Here is a 24,729-nt window from a genome sequence, read left to right as displayed (position 1 = left end):
ATATGCAAGATGGCAGTGCCCTGTAAAATGAAACCATCAAGGCTGCAGTTTGAGCGTGTTGGGCATTTCCCACTTCTGTGTTCCTATCACGGTGGGAGGTAAAAGACCATGCATGGTGAGTAATGTGCCATGTTGCCAGTTTGGCAATCACGCTATATCGTCCACGTTAAGGAAAATACATGGCCGTATGTGCTGTCACTGATACAGGAAATGGCGCTGTAGGTGAAAGCTGTCTCAGCTACGCATTGCAAATACACCGTCGCTTTAGTTCTTTTTCCTGAAGTGAGAGCTCCCGTCATTGGCTGCTTTACTAGGCATTTGTTCACTCTGGATACTATCGTGCGGTACCCTTAATGACAAATTTAACGACTGGCACAGGGATTATTGGTGCAATTATCGTGTTGAAATGGCACATACCCACGATGGGTTGATTGACCAGCGTTTGGTGTTTTAAAGAAACAGAATGTCTATTTGTAGACACGTGAAACAATCATAGAATTCGCAAAGACTGAAGTAATTTTGACAGACGGCGGAAAGAATCTCGCTTTTTTCTTTGCTACCTCACGTCGGTGCCTCCGAAACCTGCAAATAAGAAGTGAGAATGCCGTTACGTCACTTGCTATTACATAACATACATTGTGGTGCACAGCACGAATGTAAGATTACAAAAGTTCTGTGTATGCAGTTGTAGTATACTATTCTATAGAGCCTTTAAATTGGTGTGAACACCCTGTTTGGGAAGAGTGACAACATGACTAATTTCTGACATTCCTTTTACTAAATGTTGGGCACCCTTACCGGTAGAGACGTACTCGTCAAGCTCGTCAGCGAAGACAGATGGTGGAGGTGATGCAGCTAGAAATGCATGCTCTCCAGGGGAGCTACAGACAGTTCTCTCAGATGTGTTGCTGAAACATTCAACATACTGGTAGTCAGTGCAGCTGCAGAGCCTACACTATTTTGGTTTCGCGTTCCGCGCTGCGCATTTTTTACGCAAAAGTGTAGTGCCCTTTGCGGTTGCGCTGCGAACCACCGAGCGAGGGCGAAGTGACAAGGAGCGCGCCCGATTATACCCTGATCAGCTATAAAGATCGCAGCGCCCTCTGTTTTCGCTCCGTGAAACAATGGTCGATGGAAGCTGCAGGACACCGCGGGCAAGTTACCGCGTTTTACTGTGCTAGCTGTTAGCGGTACATCGGGCAGAACCTCGCTTTCCGAAGCCGCACTTCATGATGCCAGCATCGAGAACTGGAAAATTGGTTTCGAGGAAAGGAAATGACATGTCACGCATCTAGGTGGACACCCTAACCGCGCCGCAAAATCCCCGAAGTGCTAGATCTCGTTGTGTATGAAACCGGTGGCGCAACCTGTCAGCTTTATAGAGCGCTAGCTGTTAGTGGACGCTCAAGAGCTGCGATGCGGCCCAGTTAGAGCACGGGTCGACGGATGCTAGCTAAATGAAGAACGTGAACTGGAAAGGAAAGAGTCTACGCGGGAGCGACAGCGTAAACCAGAGGTACGCGCTCGTCTAGCAGGAATCCATCGTGCAAGGCGAGAAGTGCGCCAATAAAAATTGGAGGTCGCTTAAGCTTCCCAAGCATTTCACCCTAAATAAGCCGAACACCAGACCAAGGGAAAGCTTGTACCCACTGTATCACTGGTGGGTATTCGGCGGCACTGGGGATCGAACCCAGCACCTCCCGCATGTGAGGCGGATGCTCAGCCACTTGGACACTGCTGTGGTAACGCTGCCGAATTGTGGCCGATTCTGTCCCTCTATGAAACCCAGGGGAATGTCTTGTGATCAGTAAGGAAAGCTGTCAAAGGACCTTGGTTTGGCCCCCACTCGAGCTTAGGGCTGCTGGGCTGTCACGTGACGCTGTGTCAGCAGTTTAATGGAGATATTCGCTGATCCACGAGTTTGTTTACCACTTTCAGGGAACTTTCAATCGCTGTGAATGAATGGCGCTCTTATACTTTCGTTTTATGTTGTTTATGTACGAATTTAGCTGGAAATAAGTGACGCTTATCTTAGAACGCACCTCTCATGCGTCCGTTCCTGGGCTGAGCGGCATGCCTCTCCGCTGTAGACGTAACCGAGCGCGCAGCGCAGCAGAGGCTGGAAGAGAGCGCGAGGAGGGAAGCGGAGGAGAAGGGTACAGGGGTAGGCAGGTTGCGCGGCGGCTACCCGCGGCACCAGATTAGCGCGCACCGTCGTCTGTTCGCCGATGACGTCATTGGTAAGGTATGCGTCGCTAGCTGGAGATGGCGCCAGAATAGGACGCGCAGGCCTTTCGCCCGAGGCGTGGTTCATCGGTGTCGGAACGCTGTGCGCGCTCTGTTAAGTCGAAACCCAGAGCCGCCTCCGTTCGGCACTAAGTGTTCCGTATGCGGTCGCCTAAGGTTCGAGTACCGCCGCAGCTGCACTCAAGAATCGCGTTACCGAGAAGCGTAATCATCGAATATCTTTTTTCTTCACTTACTTCCTGCTTCCAAACAAATAGCCCATCAATCCGCCTGAAGCTGCACCAGTCCAAAAGCCGGGGCCTCCGCCAGAGCTATTGGCCCAGCCAAAGCCAGGAGCTGAGCCACACCCTGCCAAATGGACACGATATACAACTTTTAGTTTCTGCACTAGAGACGATATAAACAAGAGTAGTGAAGTGTGACAAGTGAAACCCTCGTGATACTGGTAAGAGTGTACATCAAGGCTACCGGCGGTGCAAGGACGCCTCTAGAAAGGAGGGGAAGGGGTTGGAGGGCGCTCTGGCGGCGGGGTAATGAGACGGGCCTCGTTAAGGAAGCGGGAGTTTAAGACTAAACGCGGAGTAGGGTGCCTCGATGCCAGCGCCGGCGATGCAGCGCCACCGCTACAAATACACATACTTATACAATATACAGCTAGCATAAAGCTAACTTACCACGTGCCGCAGTGCGCATGCGTGGATGGTCCCAACGCGGACGCGTGGGCGCAGCTGGCGCCATATAGCGTCCTCAGAGCGATCTACGCATACGCAGCGGCGGCGCATGGCAGCGGTGGTGAGTCTCTAATAAAGAGTTACAGCATAGCGCGCTCCGCTACCGTGATCCGCTTCCGCGCGCCGCCAGTGTACACGTGCTCATCGGTTCCGACGCAGCAGGCGAGTGCGCAGATGGCCGGCGCCTGGCGCCATCTGGCGCCCTCAGGGATATCTGCGGATGCGTAGGTGAAGATCGCGCTACGCCTTAACTCAAATGCCGCCGTCGCGGTCCCATTCGACGTAACGCTAGCACAGAACGTTGCAGTGGCGTCACTAGGCTTAGCGGCACCTTGAGCGGTAGCATGGCGCGTCAATCCCCATATTCTCGTCCCTGCTTCGCTGTGGAGCTCACTCAACTATATAATAAATATTTTATCAAAGCATCACACACAAAACATAGTAGTGAAAATATTACCACATAAGATATATTTACGAAAAGGAAAATGTATACGGTTGAAGACAGGTGCAGACAAAGCCGAAGAGCTAGAAGCAAAAGTAGTCCAGCCCTGTACCGCTCTTTATATTGTTTCTTTCTTGCACCTATAGTCGTGATGCAATCCACCGATGCCAGAACGGCCTTCCAAGCGCTAAGTTGGATGCGGATCATTTGCGTGGTATGGCTTGAGCTGAACGACATAAACAACGCCATTTGCGGGTCGGCTGACCACGGGAGTGGGAAGGGGGGGGGGGGGGGACCTTAACGCGTGACGAAACACGCGTTAAGGTCTAGTGTACGCCGAGAACAGTTTTTTTGGGGCCCGACGCGGTGAGATGGACACTACGTAGGGACGAGTGAGCCCGGAGAGAGAAGCGAACTTCCTGATGCCAGTGGTCGTAAACCGACTTCTGACAGCGCGCAAGATCGAGTTGTGCGATGGTATCTCGTGTGTATCGTGTGAGTGAGGTGGCAGCGGGCAGTCCAAGCGCAACATAGGTTGCCTGCTGAACGAAAGATAAAAAGGCGAAAAGCAGGTGGCACTGACAGTGAACCTAAAGGGGGGCCAAGAACATTCTGCAACCATCTAAGCTGGCTGGGTAAAACGAATCAAAGAAAGCAGGAACAGATTCAAGATGCCAAGGGAAAATGTTGAGGGGGACGACGCAGTGAAGTACATTGCATCAGCTATAGCTGAGTCATTTAGGAACGACGATAGGGTAATCTCCCCAAATGAGGGAGCAACACAGACAGCACAATAGAACCGACCAGTATTAACTGGAAAAAGGCAGAAGCAAATATTCCAAAATGCACATCTGCTGGGATAGACGAAATTCCAATCAAGCTGATTAATGAACTTTGCCCAAGAGGCAAAGAAACGCTGATAAAAGCATTGGAAGCAGTCATAACGAATAAGCAAATTCCGCACAGCTGGAAACAGAGTAAAATGAATTTGATTTATAAGGGGAAAGGCGATTAGATGAACATAAAATCCTTCCGACCGATTACGATAAAATCAGTTGTATACAGGCTGGTGATGCAGACGATGAAATTAAAAATGTAGTCATGGGTAGGAAGTAATAGAATACTCGGATAACTTCAGAACGGGTTCAGAAAGGGCAGGCGCTTGGATGACTTGGCTGCGGCTGACTTGGCACTTCGCAGAATAGAGTACGACTCCCGCTTGGGGAAAAAAAGGAAAAGATAGTAGAAAATGGTTCCAGGTGCATAGAAAGCTTTAGCCGGAGCTTTACATAGGATGCAAAGCATAATTTAAACTGACAGAGATCATAAAGTGTAACGAATGCGCTCTTTTCACGGCCCATGACATTCACAGTGATCTGCCACTAATCAGGGTGGATATACAGATGAATCGCACCTTTCGTCGTGACAATATTATTAATGGTTTATTCCTGCAAGACGAGGCAGAAAAACAAGTGCATGTCATTTTTTACAGCAGTAATAATGAAGAAATAGACACCGCGAACGTTTAGTGTCATGGATGAATCTATACGGAGTGATAACAAGCTAACAGGGCGAATCAATTGGCACTAATTGCGAACGTTGTGTGAGCATGCAAAAACGCATGTATCGGTCTTTCTTGTAAAACAGCGCGAACTACTTAACAAGGTGGTTTGAACTTGTTGGTATAGCGTATTAGAAGAATACACAGCACAGCTAGCACAACAGGACAGAGGGAAGGAGCACGCAGGAGGAGCGCTTTGCTCCTTTTCTCTGTCCCGTTGTGCTGCGCTGTCTTCTTCTAATAAGCGCGAACTACGACGGACAAGAACAAGCAGGACACGGGACAGCGCTTGTCCCGTGTCCTGCTTGTTCTTGTCCGTCGCTGTTTTGCAAGAATGCATCTATACCACCTAGCCCCAACTGAACATTCTGCTTGGCCGTGTATCGATACGCGTTAAAATGTACTCCTTGCAAATAGTTGAAAAAGTAAAGGCACGGGAGTTTTCGTCACCACCTGTATTAATTGATACCCGAATGCACGCGTGACAAGCGCAACGTCGGAACCCTGAAAATTTGCCCCACCCTCCTCCTGCCGTTGCGCTTGAGCTGCGCCCCCCTTAGGACTGCACCCAGTATGGTCTGCACCCCCCCCTAGTGACGCCACCGATATATCCACCTTACCACTCGTGTATTGGTAGGGGTGCGCCGTGAAGGTGGGGTTGTACGGCGGGGGAGCACAGTAGTCCCGCTGCCCAAAGCCGGGACCGGTCGTGAAATGGGTGCCTTGCCATTGATGACCTTCGCCGTATGCCGGAAGGCGCTGGTAGGAATAGCCAGTGCCACCCTGACAGAGCGCCATACAGCACAGGCAGAAAGCGTAGATGACAAATGCCGAAATGGCAATGAAGACTACGTTCAGCAGTAAATAAATGGTGCCCCCGGAGCGCTGGTAGTGGTGGTGCTCGGGATACCGGTACCTGAGAAAAAAAAAGAATAAAGTTCAGTGTTTCCTAATTACTTTCACTGCAAAAAGAAATAATTTCCGTTTTTTCACTGCTGAATAAGAAACATAGTTATTCTTTCCGAGGGCAACAAGCGTTCGAATTCACTGCCAGAGGGTTTGGTCATGGTTCGCATTCAAGCGGTGGATTTATCCTTATGTTTTTTTCTGTTGCGCCTAATCCGAATGGTTTATATTCGATTTAAAAAATGATCCTTATTCTGTCGCCTCATCTTCATAGTGCCACGCGTTTCTGCTTTCTTCTTTTTGCTTTATCTGCTGCCTTTCGTGCGGTGTTGTTCCTTTACCTACGCTCAACAAGTTATCACGTGGGGTGTTTCTGTTGACCGAACAAGCCAACTTGGTGCGAATAAGACGGTAGCTTGTACTCTGCAACATTTAAAGACATCAAGGTTGGCTGACGCCAAATCTCATATCAATCATTTCACCAAAACGTGTTACAACATTCTGGTGGAAATAAAAAGATGTTTGATTTTGATTGAGTCGTGGCACTACCGCTTTGCGACAAATAAAAACTTCATTTCTGCGCTGGCGTAAAACGAGATGGAGCGGTGATCTTCACTGAAAATTTGGTGCTATCAGTGCATCCCACTAAGTATACGCAATGTAGCTTGCTAAGCGCGCTGCGATTTTTCTTTAAGATAGTGCCGATAGCATTTTATTAGCATCTGCGCGTAATCTTCAGTATTCTAATGCAAAAATTCACCGAACGCTTACCCTAACAATGAGAGAATTTCAACGACAGCTGAGGCGCATGCTTTGAAATGTTGATGAGCAGCGTGGGATGTCTTTTGCCTTTGTGCCACTGCACTCGCATTAGCGCCACGGGTAAACATTTGCTGAGTGTGTTAAAGTAGCCTGGTGCAGTAACCAGTCATGGGGTGCGGAGGCAGGTGTGCAGGATAAGCGTGGCGCATGGTCACAGCTCGCTGTGCTTGTACCTTTTTATCTAACCCATGCTACCCATCACTGGAGCGTGAGCTGACGACGACGCGATTTCGCCGAACATGCCAATACACCTGACGCCGTAAAAACGTTTGTGCCGTAAAGCGGCGGTTTCCATATTCTAATGGCATGCATCAGTGGTTCTGTGCGCATACACGTGTGTAGGCCTAAAAGAGCGTACAAGCGCGCGTACATTGCCATATAATCAACTCAACAGTTTTGAAGACATAGTGGTGACAGTACAAAGGCATTACTCAACGTGAGGTTTCTTTCTTGCCATTGTCAAAAGCACACTGACAATAGTGAAGTTCGCCGGCGTTCGATTGCTCTCTATCGTCAATGCTCTCTATCGTCAATGTTCACATGGCCAACTTGGGCCTTAGAGAGTGCACTGACGGGTGCGTGGATGGGCAGTGGGGTGCCAACTGCTATCCATTCTCCGCCCCTGGGTAATCCACGAGCTTGTTGCACGAAACCTATAGTGCATACCATGATGTATAATTACCTTGTTCTATATTCATGATGCACCTCCGTTCCTGGCAGTGAAAAATGATACAGCTCATCACAATGTAAAAGAATGTGGAAGATGTTGAACGACTGGCGCGATAACAGATGCCAGGAACGCTGTTTAAAACGTTTTACCCTAACCAGCAACCAAAATACAGCGACATTCTTTCAAGCCAAGTGTGAGCTGTGCTGTGAATGATTCTGCATTCGCCCTCACCTAGCTCCCTCGTGTGCCTGACGTCTGGCATTTTTCGGCGGATATTCCTGTCCTGGGGTTGCTTCCTCATGAACCACACGCCTGGCGTTTTTTGGCGGATATATCTCTCTTCGTTGCCGACGGTCGGACGGCCTGGAAATAAATCAGTTCTCTCGATCACCACCACCGCCATCATCAGCATCGTGTATAATGATTGTGTCTCCCAACATCAGCTATAGGCCTGAGGCGTGCTGCTACCGTTCCAGCCTCTGTATTTATCGTAGCTAGCAGCCCGAGCATCATGCCACAGGGGGCGCTATGAAAATCTTACATTCGATATACACACGCTTCCAGTAACGATTCATTGCATCTGATCACAAGTTATACTCCCAAGGTACAAAATAACTGTGTGCGTCATGAGTGTATGATCAGTGATGTTCTAGAAGAGATTTTTTTCTTTTTCAGCGAATTCTCGGTTTGAAATTGCGCCGAAAGGGAAAAAGAAATCCTCAGGGGTTTGCAGATATTTATAAGAATCTCAAGGGAAACGAGGGGAATTCTTTTTCAACTAATAATACTTTTGGTGAAAATAAACATCACAGCCAGGGCAAGGCGTGAAGCCTCCTACAAGCGCAAGATAAAATAATATATGTATGGGAAGAACAGAGCAATCGATCCCGCGAAACAGACACTAAGGTAAGGCCAACACGGCGATCAGCAGAGCGCACCGTGCCGTCACTTCTCTCATCACGTTTTCATGCTAACGTTGCTTAGTTGTTAGGTAACTTATTGCCATTAATGTACGACATCTGTGACACTGCGAACATTTAGGTTGACAGCCGAACGATAAGAGAGCCGAAAGAAGGTGGCTCCATCTCGCCTCTTCTTTCGCGCTATTTCGGCTTTACGCGCCGCAACATCAGTAATATGGGATATACGCTGCGCCAATCATGTTAAATCGCATGCTGGCTCCTCAAGATCTCGTTGGGCGATTCAAATTCAACTTGATTATTTTCCAATTCCCGAGGTTAGCATGTCGACCTACGCGTCGAGCCGACACATAATGGGAGTAAATGCGGTATAGTCATGTTGGGCTGACTATACCGCATTTAATCCCAAAGTCCTGGAGTGAATTCTGACTGAATAAAGCTTGAAACTGGATTCCAAAAAAATTTAACACGTATGATTTTAACACGTATTCTTGGTAGTGTGGTGGACAAGGTTTCTAAAAGTTCGCGTCTGGTCGAAATTCGTGATGGAGCGCAGAAAAGTAAACACACACACACTGATCGAACAGTTTCTGCAACTTGGCCTCCATCGATCCCGATGAACAACAAGAAACAATGAAACCTTACTATGAAATAATGAAGGGAAAATGGAGGGATTTTTCAAACTGCTGCGGGGAAGTGCCCTAAATACGGATTTTTTGGCGCCTCTTTCATTTAATTTCTCCATTCTGCCTGCTATCCTTTATTTCCGCTGCCCCATGCAGCTCGGGTGCTTCAGTATCGATGGCAGATGCCGGGGACAGTTAAAATCGTATCCTTCCTTTTTATTATTATTTTTAACGCACTTAAAATAGACAACGCTTGTGGCGTGAGCCCAGAGAGGCGCCGACTGCGTGCCGCATCACACTGGCCCCGGGAGGTCCGTCACGTACCAGTTTACGTCGAATAAATATGTAAGTACGCGATCAAGAATAACTCCTTCCCAGGTTCGAGTGGAGAAGAATTCTTCTCGTTTTTAATTATTGATTGCAAACCAGTTGTTTTCTTTCATAACACTCGAGCCTGTGCGTCATTCGAATCACCAGAGAAGGAAATGCTTGCAATGGGGACACGTACACAAGACAAGCGCATTAGAACATATAACTCCAGTATATTACGGATATATAATGGAGTTCTAGCGCCGTCATTCTTTGGTTCTTTTATTCTGTTCACAAGAATAGCGCTTACACTATAGCGAAGAACAGGGAATTTCATTGCATTATTGATAGACAGTGGAGTTCCGCATGATAAAGCGACAAAACACACCTTGTCAACGAGCTCTTCTCTCATCCTGTTCTCATTCTGTTCCTGTTCATCCTGCACCAAGTAGTCTAAATGCACACCGTTGTCATCGTTGTGTAGTTATCTTGTGTACATGTTCTTTTCCCACTGGGTGCCTTCTCTGGTGAATAAGCATGCTCATTTCTGCGAAACTGTGTCTTCCCTCTCAGGCACAAAAGGTGTATAGGTTATGTGTCATATTAACCGAAAGTGTAGCAAGAAAACTCATGCTGAGTATGGCAGCTCACAAAAAAAAAAACTCTAATAGTAATGGCAACTTACGGGTTCCGTGCGGGACCATGGTCATACCCGGTTTTCTCCAAATAGTATTCCAGCTGACAGAAAAAGCAAGGAAAGGCAGCTCGTTTATGCGCATATAATTCAGTCAGATCTTTTTATCAACGAGTGCACATACTACAAATTTATCTGTACAGATTACGAGTGCGCGAATATTCGATAATTTCGAATAGTGAATCGAGTATCCTCCTATCTGATTCGAACGAATCAAATTTGGTATGTTCAAATTTATTCAAAACGAATCGAATATGCTCTAAACTTTTCGAATACTGTTCGAATAACTGACACTAAGTTCGAATAAGACCTGCCGTATTTATCTTCGACGGTTGTTCCAAATGCGGTACCCACACCGACGCCGAGTACCATCCTGCCGCTATCAGCATGTGCGCGATGGTGGGATGGAGGGTTCAGCGCCGCGACGCGGTCCATTCGTGTGGCAACGTTTAAAATGCTCACACATGGCCTCTAGCATAGGACGACGCTGCAGGGCTGAGTAATTTCAGCAAATCCTGTCTTAATGATATCGGAGGCCACGGCTCATACGTAGCCGTCGTCCGCTCGTTTCTCTTTCGTCAACAAGAGCAAAATGCAATTGTCCTACACGTATCACTTGACGGCCATAAAGCGCCATTTTTTTAGTGCCACGTGACCAGTGATTCTGGCGCGCTCTGTGCGCACAGGTTGGGAAGTGGAGATGAAAACGAAAATAAAAAAATGTCTTCAGCTAGATGTATCAGGAAAGTAGTCGCGTCTGAATATACCTAAATTGCGCTGCCATGCTGGACAAACCTCTTCAATGCTGCCAAATTGCCACGTCCATTAGTGTAAATTTTACCAAATTTTAGGTAATTAACAATTAAATTGAAGGTTATTTAACTGTTTCTTGCGAATGGTCTACCTTGTTAAAAGAAAACAGCACACATCCGACGCCATGCTTTTTCTTCTCTGTTTCACGCTCTCCGTTTCACGTCAATCAGAAAAGGACAAGATGCCCTCATCATTCACATAGGCTAGAAGACACTGCTGTGGTCTGCACTTTTTCTTCAGGTTGTAATGGTTATATAACGGGCTCTAGCTTGTTAAAAAAATAACACAATAAGTTTTCAAGTATGGCCAGTAAAGTCCAAGATACTCACGCCGCAGGATCCCACTAGGATGTAGTCGTCTTTAGGATAATCGTAACCCTCGCAGCTTACTTGTAGCAGGCCGAACTTTTGAGTCTTTTTCATTTCCGCTTTGCATTCCCACTGAAAATGCAGGCGAGGTGAAATGTGAAAAGACTCGTGCTGCGGTGGCTAAACGTGACTGAAAGCAACATGAAAAGAAGAGTGCATTGCAAGCTATGGAAGCGATTATGAACAGGGAGACGGTAAGCGGCGCGAACTAACGAACAAACGCAATGTAATGGTGTTCTATCTGGTATCACCTATCGGGTCGAAACTTGAATGTTTACGAAAATGCTTGAAATTGACTTGAAGGCAGCGGATCGAGCTGTGGAAATGAATATTATACTGGAAGAGACAGGAAGAGAACACAGTTGGTCAGAAAAGGAACTCGAGTTAATGATATCCTTCATGAAATCAAGAAGAGGAAATGGGCATTGGCAGGGTATGCGATGCATAGAGCAGGTAACCTGCGTTCCATTAGAGCACCGGATTAAATTCAGAAAGAAGGCAAACGAAGCAGGGATTAGCGGTGAGTCAGGTTGACCGATGAGACTAGGAAGTCTGCGGGGGTTAGGTATACCCGCAGCTGGCACAGAACACGGTTAACTGAAGATCTATAGGTGGGGCATTTTTCCTGCTGTAGACACAGTTTGGCTTCTGATGATGATGATATAAATACGACAAATAATCTTCGGAGAGGGGGGGGGGGGGCGATATTAAATGCATGCAGGTAAGAGGTAACTGGCGGTTTATTGGATAATGCAATGGATATACCAAAATAATGGTAAAGTAGCCGGAGGCAACACGGGCTCAAAGCGGCAGTGTTGAGATCAGAAAATCTCTTGGGATAAGTTGGTCGCTGCTGAAACCGGACAGACATATCAAAAATCAATAGAAGAAGCTTCCTTCTGTCTTGCGGAGGATCTATCACGGATGATGATAATTCTGAAAAATACAGTACTGACGCAGCATGACGCGTGCAACTGTAGACGTGAGGGTAGAAGAGGTGGAAAAGAAACGCAATGTCCATTAATCTCCCGCCATAAGAGAAGTTCGAAGTAAACGCAAAAAGACTGGGGAATCGGCGAACGCCTACTAATTCTCGCCACGCTTGTCAATCCGCCGGGAAGCACTAATTAATAAAAATTTCATCGAGTCAAGTATTTATATTAACTACAGTGAAGATAAATATGCACGTGCACAGTAATACACAGACGGGAGTCCTAAAATTAGAAATACTAATGGTATCCTCGGTGATAGATAATCTGTCAATTACATATAAAAGAGGCAACCACAGTAATGGGAAATACTAAAATATTAAGAATGTGTAAAAAATATACGACCAGTATTTTATGCCAACATACAAAGCACTCAATACGTCGTCAGGGCGAACAAGTATTCCGACGAAAAGTGACCATCATACAGGTAAAACTGTTTGAAATACAATAACTACAGAAATGCAGTACAGCAAATACGGTATAAACAATAATAAAAGGACAATACTTTTCATATCGAACAATACATACAACCAAGAAAGCAATGTTTGGTTTATGGGGGTTTAACGTACCAAAGCAACTCGGGCTATGAGGGACGACATAGTGAAGGGCCCCGGAAATTTCGACCACCTGGGGTTCTTTAACGTGCACTGACATAGCATAGTACACGGGCCGAAATAATGGATACAACGAAATAATGAATACAACGAAGGTATGGTGATATCCCTTCTAAGCTCGAAGCATGCGCAATAAGGAAGCAACGGCTATAATGAAGTAATCGCCGGGCCCCTTCAACTTAGTTATAACGAGGTTCAACTGGCCTCTTAGCTTTCGGAACTCTCAGTGGAGTGAAAAAAAGTAAAAAGTTACCTGCACGTCTCTGCCGTCACTGCCGCGGTTGTAGCACTGAACCACCGAAGGTGCGTCGCGGCATCCCGCGCTGCCGCCGCGGCAGTTCAACTGTGGAACAGGATGCGACCTTCGACCAGTCGTGTACTGTCCTTGACGCAGAGTCAGGACCTCCACATCCCTGAGTCTGACTCTGTCCCCTGCAGACGATAGCACGCGTGAGCTGGGAAAGCAACGGTGACGTGGGGGAAAAGAAAGGTCGAGTAAAAGGAAAAAAGCAGAGGAAGGAAATGAAGAGGGAAGAAACTTCCTTAACGCGTTTGGAGCGCAGCTTGTTAGAGGAGACCGCTCAGAAAGGTCCGTCGTTTGAAACTTGTTCTCAGCAATGAATCGCAGATAAAGGGCGTCTTCTAGGAAACGGCTCCTGCTGAGCAAGTTTGAAAAAGTAATCTCACGGCCATAAGTCAGCCTACTAACCGAAAGGCGCCGTTTGGTACATGCAAAGCGTAAACATACGCCTTCGGCGAGTGAAATTTAAGTTGTTTGTTTGTGGCTATAACTGAACGTGAGACATATACAAAGGCACGTATTGTTTGAGTACAGTGTGCTGTTGTTGGTGATGATGACTTTGGGTGGATAACTACAGCGCCACCTGAGCCATGAGGGATGCGCTGGCCAAGTAGTGGTTCAGGAATAACAAAGCTATTAGATGACGAAAACGCGCCATCAAGGCGCTAGACGCCTCCATGTTTCATTAGCTGACAATTTGACGACGTCCTTCCACCTACCCTGAACTATGGGTAGCTTGCTTCGCAGTACAGAAAAGTTCACACGACTAAGCCTTACTGCATCAAATTTTCACAGTGGCTAAATACAGGCTAGATGGTGCGAGATTTACACTGATTATCTTTTACACTGATTATCTTGCGCAACCAAAACACAAATGACGTAAACGATATATGGTATAGTATACGGTATGCGAGTTTAATGTACCAATGCGGCACGTGAGCTATGGGGCCACCGTAGTGGGCGGTTCCGGATTAATTTCGACCACGGACCTGTGATTCTTTACCTTGCACTTACAACGCACAGTACGCGGTGTTTTTCCGTTTCACTTCCATTGAGTTAAACACAGGAGACATGAAAAACACACTTGAGTGGAAGTGGCAATTGTAACAAAGACACATGTGACATACGATGCTCAGACAAATAGCTAGACAGTAGAGAAATCGACCAACTCCCGCTTTGAGTTTGGATGAGCTCGAAGGTCAAAGTACCGGCTTGAGGAGTTTTCCGAAGCTGTACCCCGGTGAGTCGAGCTATATGCTTTAAAAAGACAAAACTCGTATGTTTTCACTGTCATGCGTTTTCGTGTATACTGAAGTGTGTCTGTACTGTATAGTTCCTGTGTCCACGTCTGAGGGTTCGCCGAGATCGCCAAGCGTTGATTTCTCAGCCATAGCTCAGGACCGTTCCGCTGTCCTGCGGTTTACGCTTCCGACATCGGTCGCAGGAAAGGCACGAAAAGGCGAAGTAAAAGCATTTACGCACCTTGCCAGCCGAATGACGGGGCGATGAACAGCGCGATTAGAACGCCGAGCGTGTAGCGCATCTTGCAAGGCGTCATCGAAGCGGTGAACTACGCTCAGTGGGATCCGATGTCGCGATTCAAGGGCACAGCTTCGGCGACAAGGTGGTCTGGTCCGAATTTTAGAAACCGAATCATGACGCGCTCGTCAGATCGCTCAGCGTCCCCCGCTGCATCTTCTGGCTCCCCCCGAGCGCTGCACAGCCGCGGCCGGGCCCTGCTAAGATGCTTCTTTTTCTTCTCTTTCAGACAGCACCATCATGACGCCGTCTCATTTTGTGTACAAATGACAATGACTGCCTTTCTCGACGCTGCAGCTGACTGCACTACCTTTTCCCAAAATTTTCCCCTTACAGGAAAAAAACAAAAACAAAAGCGCAGAATGTTCCCAAGCGTATCCGCAAAATTACGCCTAACTGGTAATACACATAAAAGTACGCCCGGCAGACCAAATAAGGTATTAATATGTTCGCACATATGACCAATTGCCATCATTCCTGAGCGGACGCATGCACGCAACCTTGTTTTGATCGGGTTTCCCTTGTTATAATACGAAAAAACATTTCGCTCTCCCTCGAGTTGGGATTATCGACACTTTGTATGGGGCGTCATTACACTCACGTGAAACATCGTTTATTTATCACCCGCCGCGGTGGCTAAGTGGTTAGGGCGCTCGACTACTGATCCGAAATTCCCGGGTTCGAACCCGACCGCGGTGGCTGCGTTTTTATTGAGGAAAAACGCTAAGGCGCCCGTGTGCTGTGCGACTTCAGTGCACGATAAAAATCCCCAGGTGGTCAAAATTATTCCGGAGCCCTCCACAACGGCACCTCTCTCTTCCTTTCTTGTTTCACTCCCTCCTTTATCCCTTCCCCTACGGCGCGGTTCAGGTGTCCGCCGATATATGAGACAAATACTGCGCCATTTCCTGCTTCACCGAACTGCTTCAAGACTCTGTACTAGAATTTTTTCTTCCTCAAATTTGACCTCGGTGTGGTTGCTTTATTTTTCTGGTTTGCCAGCCAGTGATATCAAGGTGGAGCGCGCAGGGCAGTATATATTTTAATAATTAATGATTAATCTTCTGGGCCCACCGCCTATGTCAATAATTTAATGTTTGACTTATCGTTCCCCCTTCTTTACCTCGAGGCTGGTTCAAATAATGTTCACGCAATGTTCAGATAATGTCCAGATATTTGACGGAATGATTGTGAAAATTTTAAAAATTCCCTAAGAATATTGCGAGGATAAGTGAGTACACAGGAAAGGAAGTAGGAGAAAAATTTGCTTTTGTCTTGTTTCTGCCCCGTCTTTTGTTTCGTAACTGAATGTCTTCTTTTATCAGGACCTTAATGACTTCGACTATATGGACAGCGCGCGTCTCGTGCTTTCATTTGCGTGTCGCATGTCGCACTGCAAGTTCGTTTCACATCGATCAGGAGATGAGAATTTGTCTCTCACGTTGGTCTTTTCTTCAGTAAAATCGAATTATCTTTTCAACTGCAGTGGACGCACCAATCATTATAAATGATGACCCACTGTGGTCGATTTTAATCCAGCTAGCTTTAAAATATGGCCAATAAAGTCGCAGAATACTCACGCCGCACACTCCGGCCAACCCGCCGCGGTGGCTCAGTGGTTAGGGCGCTCGGCTACTGACCCGGAGTTCCCGGGTTGGAACCCGACCGCGGCGGCTGCGTTTTTATGGAGGCAAAACGCTAACGTGCCCGTGTGCTGTGCGATGTCAGTGCAAAATCCCCAGGTGGTCGAAATTATTCTGGAGCCCTCCACTACGGTACCTCTCTCTTCCTTTCTTCTTTCCCTCCCTCCTTTATCGCTTCCCTTACGGCGCGTATCAGGTGTCCAACGATATATGAGACAGATACTGCGCCATTTCCTTTCCCCCAAAACCAATTATTATTATTATTATTATTATTATTATTATTATTATTATTATTATTATTATTATTATTATTATTATTATTATTATTATTCCGGCCAGGATGTAGTCGTCGTGGGGGTGATTGTAACCTTCCCATGTTATTTGCACCGGACCAAACGTTTGGAAATTTTTCATTTCAGTCTTGCATTCCGACTTAAAATTCATGAGAGATAAGCTATTAGCACTTGTACGCTATGGCAATTAGCTACGTACAAGAAGACGAAAAGATCACAAAACCGCGGGCTTTGCTCCAGACAGGGAAAACTGTAACCTTAACACTGCAATGGCCAGGCAATAAAAATATGGAATAAAAAATGAACAGGTGCACAAATACGATGTGACGAAGAAAATCTGAATTAGCAGTATTAGTCGTATTTCGCCGTCGTTTTTTCGTTCCAGTGTTGCATGGGGTTCTGGTGGGTGGATGCGTACGGGGGTGGAGGTGAGCGCATGGGTGGTGCATACGGCTTTTTTGAGGATGGAGGCGGTTGGTTGTTGGTTAGTTGTTTGACGCCACTGTTAGAGTCACATGATTCTGAAGAAAAGACTGCTTCAAATGGCCATTCTTTCCGCTTCACACATTTTCCTGCGAGTGACGAATAGTTCAAGTCGGTCCGTTTCGTGTAGTCACAATGGCTCTCCAGTACCATAGCTTTGTGTGAGCACTGCGTCTTGCTGCTTGGAGTGGTGGTAATGATGACGATTCTTAGATTTTAATGATGCAAATGGAAGTTGGCCAAACAGCATCATGACTAACATGCTTTGATCTGCGCATGACAAAAGAGCTGTTTTTTCCAGCATTTGACGCCATAAAGGAGAGCAACATGCGAGGAGAAAGCCTATGCAGTCATGAGATTTACGAGCGTGAACACGTGGACGCGTGTCACTACCCTCTAGACACAAAATGAATAAAAAGGGGGTGACACGCCCTCACTCCCTTTCCGGGGCAGTGTATGCTGCCCAAGCCCTGGGGTAGTTGCTAACTCCATCAAGTTACTATGCTTTGATGTGGGAACATACCTCCGTTGTTAAGAGTAAGCATTCCTTATATTTCATGATCTAAATCTACTCCTTAACTTGGGCAGCATATCCGTCCCTAAAAGGCGGTGCGCAAGAAGAAGGTTTACACCCTCTTTACTCCCATGCATGTTCATTAGTGTGTACAGTGTACGTACAAAGAGCGCAGCGTGCACTGCGAACGACGACGCCGTGCGTGATTTCACTCGGCTACCGCTGTTAGACGAGCGGATGCATGAGCGGATGCACTTGGATGCCACCACTACTTTGAGCCCACGGAACGAGCCTTTAATAGCTGTCGCTACAAATCGAGTCCATTACCTTAATTTTGTTTGCAGTTATCTAAAGGGCGAGTAAGCGATGATTTTTTTCGATGGCGTAAAGAGGAATTTAAAAATAATTGGTTTTTGGGGAAATGAAATGACGCAGTATCTGTCTCGTATATTGTTGGACACCTGAACTGCGCCGTAAGGGAAGGGATAAAGGAGGGAGTGAAAGAAGAAGGGAAGAAAGAGGTGCCGTACGTAGTGGAGGACTCCGAAATAATTTCGACCACCTGGGGATCTTTAACGTGCACTGACATCGCACAGCACACGGGCGCCTTGCCTCCATAAAAACGCAGCCGCCACGGTCGGGTTCGAACCCGGGGACTCCGGATGAGTAGTCGAGCGCCATAACCACTGAGCCACCCGCGGCGGGTAAATACGAAAAGGTCACCTGCAGGTTTCTTCCATCGCGTCCACGGCTGTAGCACTGCGCGCTGCGGCATCCTGCACTGCCGCCGAGGCAGTTCTGTTGGGGGACAGGGTGCGACCTTCATAGGCGGTACACCGTCCTTGTTGCAGGGTCAGGATTTCCGTGCCTCTCTGTTGCACTCTGTCCCCTGCAAACGACAGGAAGCATGAGCACGGAACACAGCGGCAAAAATTGGTAGAATAAAACGAAGCACCCCTGCTGTCGAGATAGATCGGCGCTCCTTCGCTCTGTTCGAGACAGGCGCGCACCAGTGCGCCGGTCTTGACATCAGTAGTGCTTCGTCGGATGGCGCTCGCATGCGGTTGGGCAGGGATCGGCACGCGCTGGCAGTGGTGTTTTACTTATGCTACCGATAGTACTATAGCGGACAAGCGCCCAGGACGCGCGCGCCTGCGAAAGAATGTGTGGCTGGAGGCGGTATCTTCTGTATCGGCGTGTCCATTACAATGTTTGGTTTATGGGGGATTAACGTCCCAAAGCGACATGGTAAAAGGGGGCGGTCGTCCGGTAGTGTATTCGGAACGGTGTTCCAATCCGGCTTGATACGCGAATCAACGCTCCGGCGGCCCTCATACGTGAGCTGTTGGTAGAATGGAGAAAAAAAAAAAGCGTAGATTGCCGATGCCTTAGAGCGACAGGAGTGTGCGCTCTGCTGTGCAAAATTTCCTTCAAGAAAGGCAGCGACTCCCATTCTAATTTCTTTTTCCGGCTCTCAGTCAGTACGAATTTGAAACATTACAGGCATTGTATACTATTATGCACATTAAGCCATTGTCCCGTCTTCGATCTCCAAGTTAACAGGGCCCCTGTCCTTGCATCTTCCAATCTATCAGCCTACGTACTATTACTGCTCTTTCCTGTCAAAACGTTCTTGTATCCAGAAATTAACCGCCTGTGTCTTGGCCACTCCCCCCGTATTGGGTATGTGCCAGCAACGTCTGAGATAAACAACAACAACATAAGAGTGGCAGCATTCGCGGGTAGCGCGCGAGCTTATCGACTCGTCGTACGGGCTGCTTCTCGCACCAAGCCCAAGGGAGGCAGAGAAGATGCTCCCAGACGAGCGCCCCTCGGCGCTCGGAGTGAACGCGCCATTCTCGGACAACTATACGCGACAACGCTGGTGACGCAGCGATGCATTTGAGCAAGCGGCTGTGCGTCCTGGTCGATTCCGTCCACTTAATACCACAGGCGAAGGCGCAACCTGCTCGTGACGCGCGTTTATGCTTATCACGTGACGTTGACGCGTAGCTCTGAGCCCACGCGAGCGCCGTTGTGATACCAGCCCAGCACCTCTTGCTCAAGGCGAGCTCAAAACCGGTTTCTGTCTGTTGCGACCTTGCCAAAAACAAGTGGTTTGCATGAATGAGGGGACTTTATCGAAACTTTAGAGCATTTGCGCTTATAGGGAAGACGCACGGGATAGCACGCCTCACGCATCGCGAGCACAAAATGGTTAAGGCTGTGAGCAGCGGGCAGCGATGAACAAAGATGATCATTATCGTCGTCAGACTTATTGCATAGACTGTAGGACAAAGCCCTCTCCAATAGCCCTGCAATGCACTCGGACCAGGGCGAGCTGCAGTCACCTTACCCCCCCCCCCCCCCCCCCCCCCCCCCCCCGGCCTTTTTACGCTCCCTGCTACGCCTGCTCTCTTGGAATCCACACTGTTACCTTAAGCGATCGGCAGTTATCGTACTTTCACATTGCATTCCCCGCCTATGCCCATTTGTTCTTGATTTTGGATGGGTTGTGATGAGCTCTTACCGTTAGCCCCCACTTTCCTGGCCCTCCCATAGGCGAGCACCGCTAGAAAACACCTGCTATATTGTTTCGCCTCGAGGGATGCTGGTAAACTGCCACTCATATTTCAAATACACTCCACATAATTCTCATTCAGCAAAGAGGGCACTGTCTAAAGTGAAAACGCTAAAATTGCTGCAGTATCGAAGATAAACAGGCAATCATCCCCACTACGCCCAACTAAACAAGAACCTCGGCATATAAAGGCGCGCTCTCTCAGGTGACATTATGAGGAGAACTCTCTGTCTCATTCTCTCTCTCTCTCTCACACACACACACACACACACACACACACACACACACACACACACACACACACACACACACACACACACACACACACACACACACACACACACACACACACACACACACACACACACACACACACACACACACACACACACACAAAACTCATGCCAATTCATTCACTCATTCAATCTGTCGTTGCACGTGCGTATCTTCTTTTTACTAAACGCCGCTCTCTCTGGCAAGACGAGGACTGTAATGTCTCCCATGAACACCCCATTAATACCTTCCCTCTACAGCCCCGGACCACGTGCATTGTAAATAAAGGTTTATCGTCCCCATCTGCATAACGCCACTTGTGCATACACTCACCTTCGGTGTGCTCTTTCGTCTTGTGAGGCATTTTGAAGACTGGCGATGCTGCAGCAAGCGTCTCGTTTCAGCTTGTGAAATACTTCAGCTGCCCGTACCCGCACCACGTGTGCCGCGGCCATATTCTGTGGAACTGATAAATTACGCTCTTTCCAAGTCAGCACTTCTGCGAGCGGAAGCTCTGAGCGCCAGTCATCGGTTCGCGGCGGGTTTTATCAGATAGTGATAGCAGTCACGCATGCAAGCTCGAAAGGCGATCGAGTTGGTGACAAAACAGTTTTTACAACGCTTGCATTTTTTTCTTTGCGGCCGCTTTTACCGTGGCCGACGCAAGGATAAGAAATTACCGACGACCAAAGCGCCCAAACGAAGGGCCGCGCAAGGTTAGATTTCCGTTTTAGTGAAAGTTGCAGATGCATTGTTGAATCGTTTTGTGGGGGTTAGAGGTATAGGGAAGATTGCTTTTTTCTCTACTCGAATCGTTGAAGAAATCCTACAAGAACATTATGAACGGTATATTGAATATTGTCTGAAACGAAGAAATAACGTTATAAAGTTTCCTAGCACTGGGCTAGGAAAGTTTTCAGATACCTGTACATAAGGAATGTTGACACGAAATGGAAAAAAAAACGAACTAGAAAATTGACAAGCAAATATCTGGACAGCAGTAGGGGGGCAAATCAGCAATTATCGTTTAAGAAAAAGGTTAAAGAAACAGAGAGCTCTGTGGAAAACAGGGATGCTGACGAAATCGGCACTGGGAACATACAGTATCTTTTAAGCAGGAAATTACCAAAGAAAATATCTGTGATAATTGTAGGGGAAGCTCTTTGTTGTTCGAGGCCAGGACGGGAGTTTTGCGGACTAAGACATATAGAGTCAGGTACCACGATATAGACACGTTGTGCGTTGCGTGCGGAGAGGAGAAGGGAACGGCTGAACACTTGATACATTTCTGTAAAGGGCTTCACGCTACAGTGGAAAGCAGCGGGGCTGATTTATCCAAGGCATTGGGGTTGAAGGCCAGTGAAGGGAAAGTGGATTTTAAGAGGTTAGAAGTAACCAAGCGAAGGTTATCTGATTGGTGGCTAAAATAAAGACAAGAGTAAAATTTCATAAGCCATGGCTAGGTGGCTTGAACCACCGCCCGATTTAAAGGGTTCGGCCTCATCCATCCATCCATTCATCCATCCATCCATCCATTCATCCATCCATCCATCCATCCATCCATCCATCCATCCATCCATCCATCCATCCATCCATCCATCCATCCATCCATCCATCCATCCATCCATCCATCCATCCATCCATCCATCCATCCATCCATCCGTCCGTCCGTCCGTCCGTCCGTCCATCCATCCGTCCGTCCGTCCGTCCACACACGGATTATCCCCATGAAAATCATGTGTACAAGGATGCGAAAGTGGCGCAGTATACTGAACTGTAATTCTGCCGGTCGTCTGATATATCGAACTGCGCACCGCGCCTCTGCAAGTGGCGCCTTTTCTAACGGCGTTCTTCAATGACTTTTCGCGCGCGCAGACGGGTCGACTGCGTGGCTTTGGGAATCTGCTGGCATGCAGAGCTAGATCTGTGAAACCGAGTGACGAGGCGAACGTAGCGTGTGCTTGAGAGTGGAATTCGATCTCTTGCACTCATTTTCCACGCCACATCCAGAGTCATGCTGCGAAACCAACTTAACTAAAAGCCCTCACCAGTCGTGCTTCGCTGCCGAAGGCGTTGCGGAAACCAACTGTTCGTTAATTTTAAAGAGCGATTATTCTATTTATAGTGTAGTGATAGCAAGATTAGACAACTTCCGATAGACAGTGGCTATAGTTTCAAAGAGGCGCCGGTTACGTCTTCGATGAGAAGCAGTTTAAGCACAACAGCGCCTAGCCCGCGCCAGTGCGCCGACGGGCGGCATGTCGCTGCAAGAAGCGCTTCACTTGCGAGAATGCAATGTATTCTTGCTTCTAGGCTATAGCAAATCTTTTTTATACAACGAACTATTATTAAATCGAACAGCTCCGTCGCCTCCTTCGTGTTCGATATATCGGGGCTCGACTGGACTCTCTAAATATCGTTTATGTACAAGTGTGGACCTTAATTTATGAACCTCTGTGTGAAGAACCGTACTACCCGCGTTTAAAAAAGGACACGACTGATTTCTACAGATAAAATCATCAGTATATCAATCTATCAAAAATTAACCGAAAGAATGATAAACGCAATAATTCCAAGCATTTAAAACATCGGATAAAGGTTATACACTTTGACGATTTCATCACAATCAGTACCTTCGTTCTGGAAATGTGAAATAGTGAGGGATCTAACTAGGAAGGGATGATTAGGGCTCCAATTTACCTAATTTAGACTATTTCTAAATTTTTAAGTCAGGCATGGAACTGACATGCTGTGGGTCTCGGAGCAACCCAGGGAACAAGAAAACTGCATTTTGGAGCTGGCAAAACGAAGTTGTAAAGTAGATTGGGAGCTCACAAACCATGTTTTTTTTATTTTAAGCACTCAACCAGCTCGAGCTGCATTTTAGAGCAGTAGATCAGCTACGTTCGCAGCATGCACAACCTCTGAAACATCGTCACAGCGTGCGGTGGCCATAATTCATGTGCCTACAACAATGGCTGCATGAAACAACTAAACAAAACTTTTAGCCAGTGCCCTTTCTTTAACATCGCTGGCAGTCCGCGTGTTTACCAACAGCCTTTGAAATAACGACTGCATGCCTTCGCATGACTACGAAGATTATTGTTTTTCCACCGTCGTGCCTCCACATTTTTCTTCGCACATCAGAGGCTAGGTTCACATGTTAACAAATGAGAAAGAATGCCCGATGTAAAATGGACAAAATGCCTAACCATGCCCTTTAAAGCGGGAGATAGCAGCTAATGCCACTGACATATCGCGCGCACATCTAATCGCGTGGATAATAATAATAATAATAATAATAATAATAATAATAATAATAATAATAATAATAATAATAATAATAATAATAATAATAATAATAATAATAATAATAATAATAATAATAATAATAATAATAATAATAATTATAATAATAATAATAATAATAATAATAAATGGTTTTTGGGGAAAGGAAATGGCGCAGTATCTGTCTCATATATCGCTGGACACCCGAACCGCGCCGTAGGGGAAGGGATAAAGGAGGGAGTGAAATAAGAAAGGAAGAAATAGGTGCCGTACTGGAGGGCTGCAGAATAATTTCGACCACCTAGGGATCTTTAACGTGCACTGACATCGCACAGCACACTGGCGCCTTAGCGTTTTGCCTCCATAAAAACGCAGCCGCCGCGTTCGAACCCGATATTAGACGTTTTTAGCGTACCGGAGACGTGCACCGGTTTACCGGAACCCTCTTGCGCATGCGCAGTGGCATTGTCGGGGTGAGGGGGAGCCACTGCGCGCGCGCAGCGGGCGTCCGGTAAACCGATGTAGGTCTCCGGTATGCTCTAAAAAGGTCTATTTGCAATTCCTCAATAACTTGGAGTATTTTTTTATTGATAAAAAGTATTCTACCAACTATTAGTGCGGCCCATCCACAAACACACATTTTTAACGAATGTATATTGCAGATTTTTCAACTTGTTTCTTTTATTTTAGTCGTAACTATCGGTTACCGCACGGTTACGTCGGTCCTTTGCCCCGTAAACTAGTCGGCTTGAACTGAACAAGTAAAAACATTCTGAAACGGAGCCCGTGCCTCATGTCCACCGACAGGACTTGCCAACGCACAGCAAACAATTCCTCATTCCTGTTTCCGAGAACTTTGACTAACGTGGTTTTAAACAACCGAATTGCTATTATAATAGCAATAGCATTACTACAGACACTATAGTCTAGAGATATTGGTTTAGTTTATGGGAGTTTTGACGTCCCAAAGCGACTCGGGCTATGGGGACGCCGTAGTTAAGGGCTCCGGAAATTTCGACAACCTGGGGTTCTTTAACGTGCACTCACATCGCACAGCACACGGGCCTCTAGAATTTCGCCTTCAACCAAATTCGACCGCCGC

The 24,729-nt window shown here is 47.1% G+C and overlaps 1 protein-coding gene across 6 annotated transcripts; it reads right to left on the bottom strand.

The window, feature by feature from the left end:
* Positions 1 to 441: 441 nt before the first annotated feature.
* Positions 442 to 20,788, bottom strand: LOC144109460 (store-operated calcium entry-associated regulatory factor-like). Of its 6 annotated transcripts, none has more exons than XR_013309602.1 (10): positions 20,673 to 20,788; positions 18,209 to 18,374; positions 12,966 to 13,144; positions 11,071 to 11,181; positions 9,920 to 9,972; positions 7,611 to 7,742; positions 5,602 to 5,897; positions 2,484 to 2,595; positions 799 to 925; positions 442 to 582 (listed from the first exon to the last, which is right to left on the bottom strand). XR_013309602.1 is itself a non-coding variant. In XM_077642266.1 (10 exons), the coding sequence occupies exons 2-10, from the start codon at positions 18,309 to 18,311 to the stop codon at positions 557 to 559; spliced, it is 1,122 nt and encodes a 373-aa protein (XP_077498392.1). In that variant the 5' UTR covers positions 18,312 to 18,374; positions 20,673 to 20,788; the 3' UTR covers positions 442 to 556. The 6 variants fall into 6 exon arrangements, 4 of the variants coding, with proteins under 4 accessions (XP_077498392.1, XP_077498395.1, XP_077498394.1 ...); XM_077642266.1 differs by having other exon boundaries at positions 799 to 908; XR_013309603.1 differs by lacking the exon at positions 2,484 to 2,595 and having other exon boundaries at positions 799 to 908.
* Between the last annotated feature and the right edge of the window lie 3,941 nt (positions 20,789 to 24,729).

This window comes from Amblyomma americanum, chromosome 11 (genome assembly GCF_052857255.1).
Source record: "Amblyomma americanum isolate KBUSLIRL-KWMA chromosome 11, ASM5285725v1, whole genome shotgun sequence".
In the NCBI taxonomy this organism is placed as follows: Eukaryota; Metazoa; Arthropoda; class Arachnida; order Ixodida; family Ixodidae; genus Amblyomma; species Amblyomma americanum.
The sequence above is the reverse complement of the archived record's forward strand: the minus strand, read 5'-3'. Positions and strand labels throughout refer to the sequence as shown.

Excerpts from the sequence above, each read along its gene's own strand:
- LOC144109460 (XM_077642266.1), bottom strand. The coding sequence starts at position 18,311 with ATGAAGGTCGCACCCTGTCCCCCAACAGAACTGCCTCGGCGGCAGTGC. Across the intron at positions 11,182-12,965 it reads GTGACGGCAGAGACGTGCAG|TGGGAATGCAAAGCGGAAAT; the intron begins GTAACTTTTTAC and ends CTGCATTTTCAG. Across the intron at positions 583-798 it reads TGACGAGTACGTCTCTACCG|GTTTCGGAGGCACCGACGTG; the intron begins GTAAGGGTGCCC and ends TCTTATTTGCAG.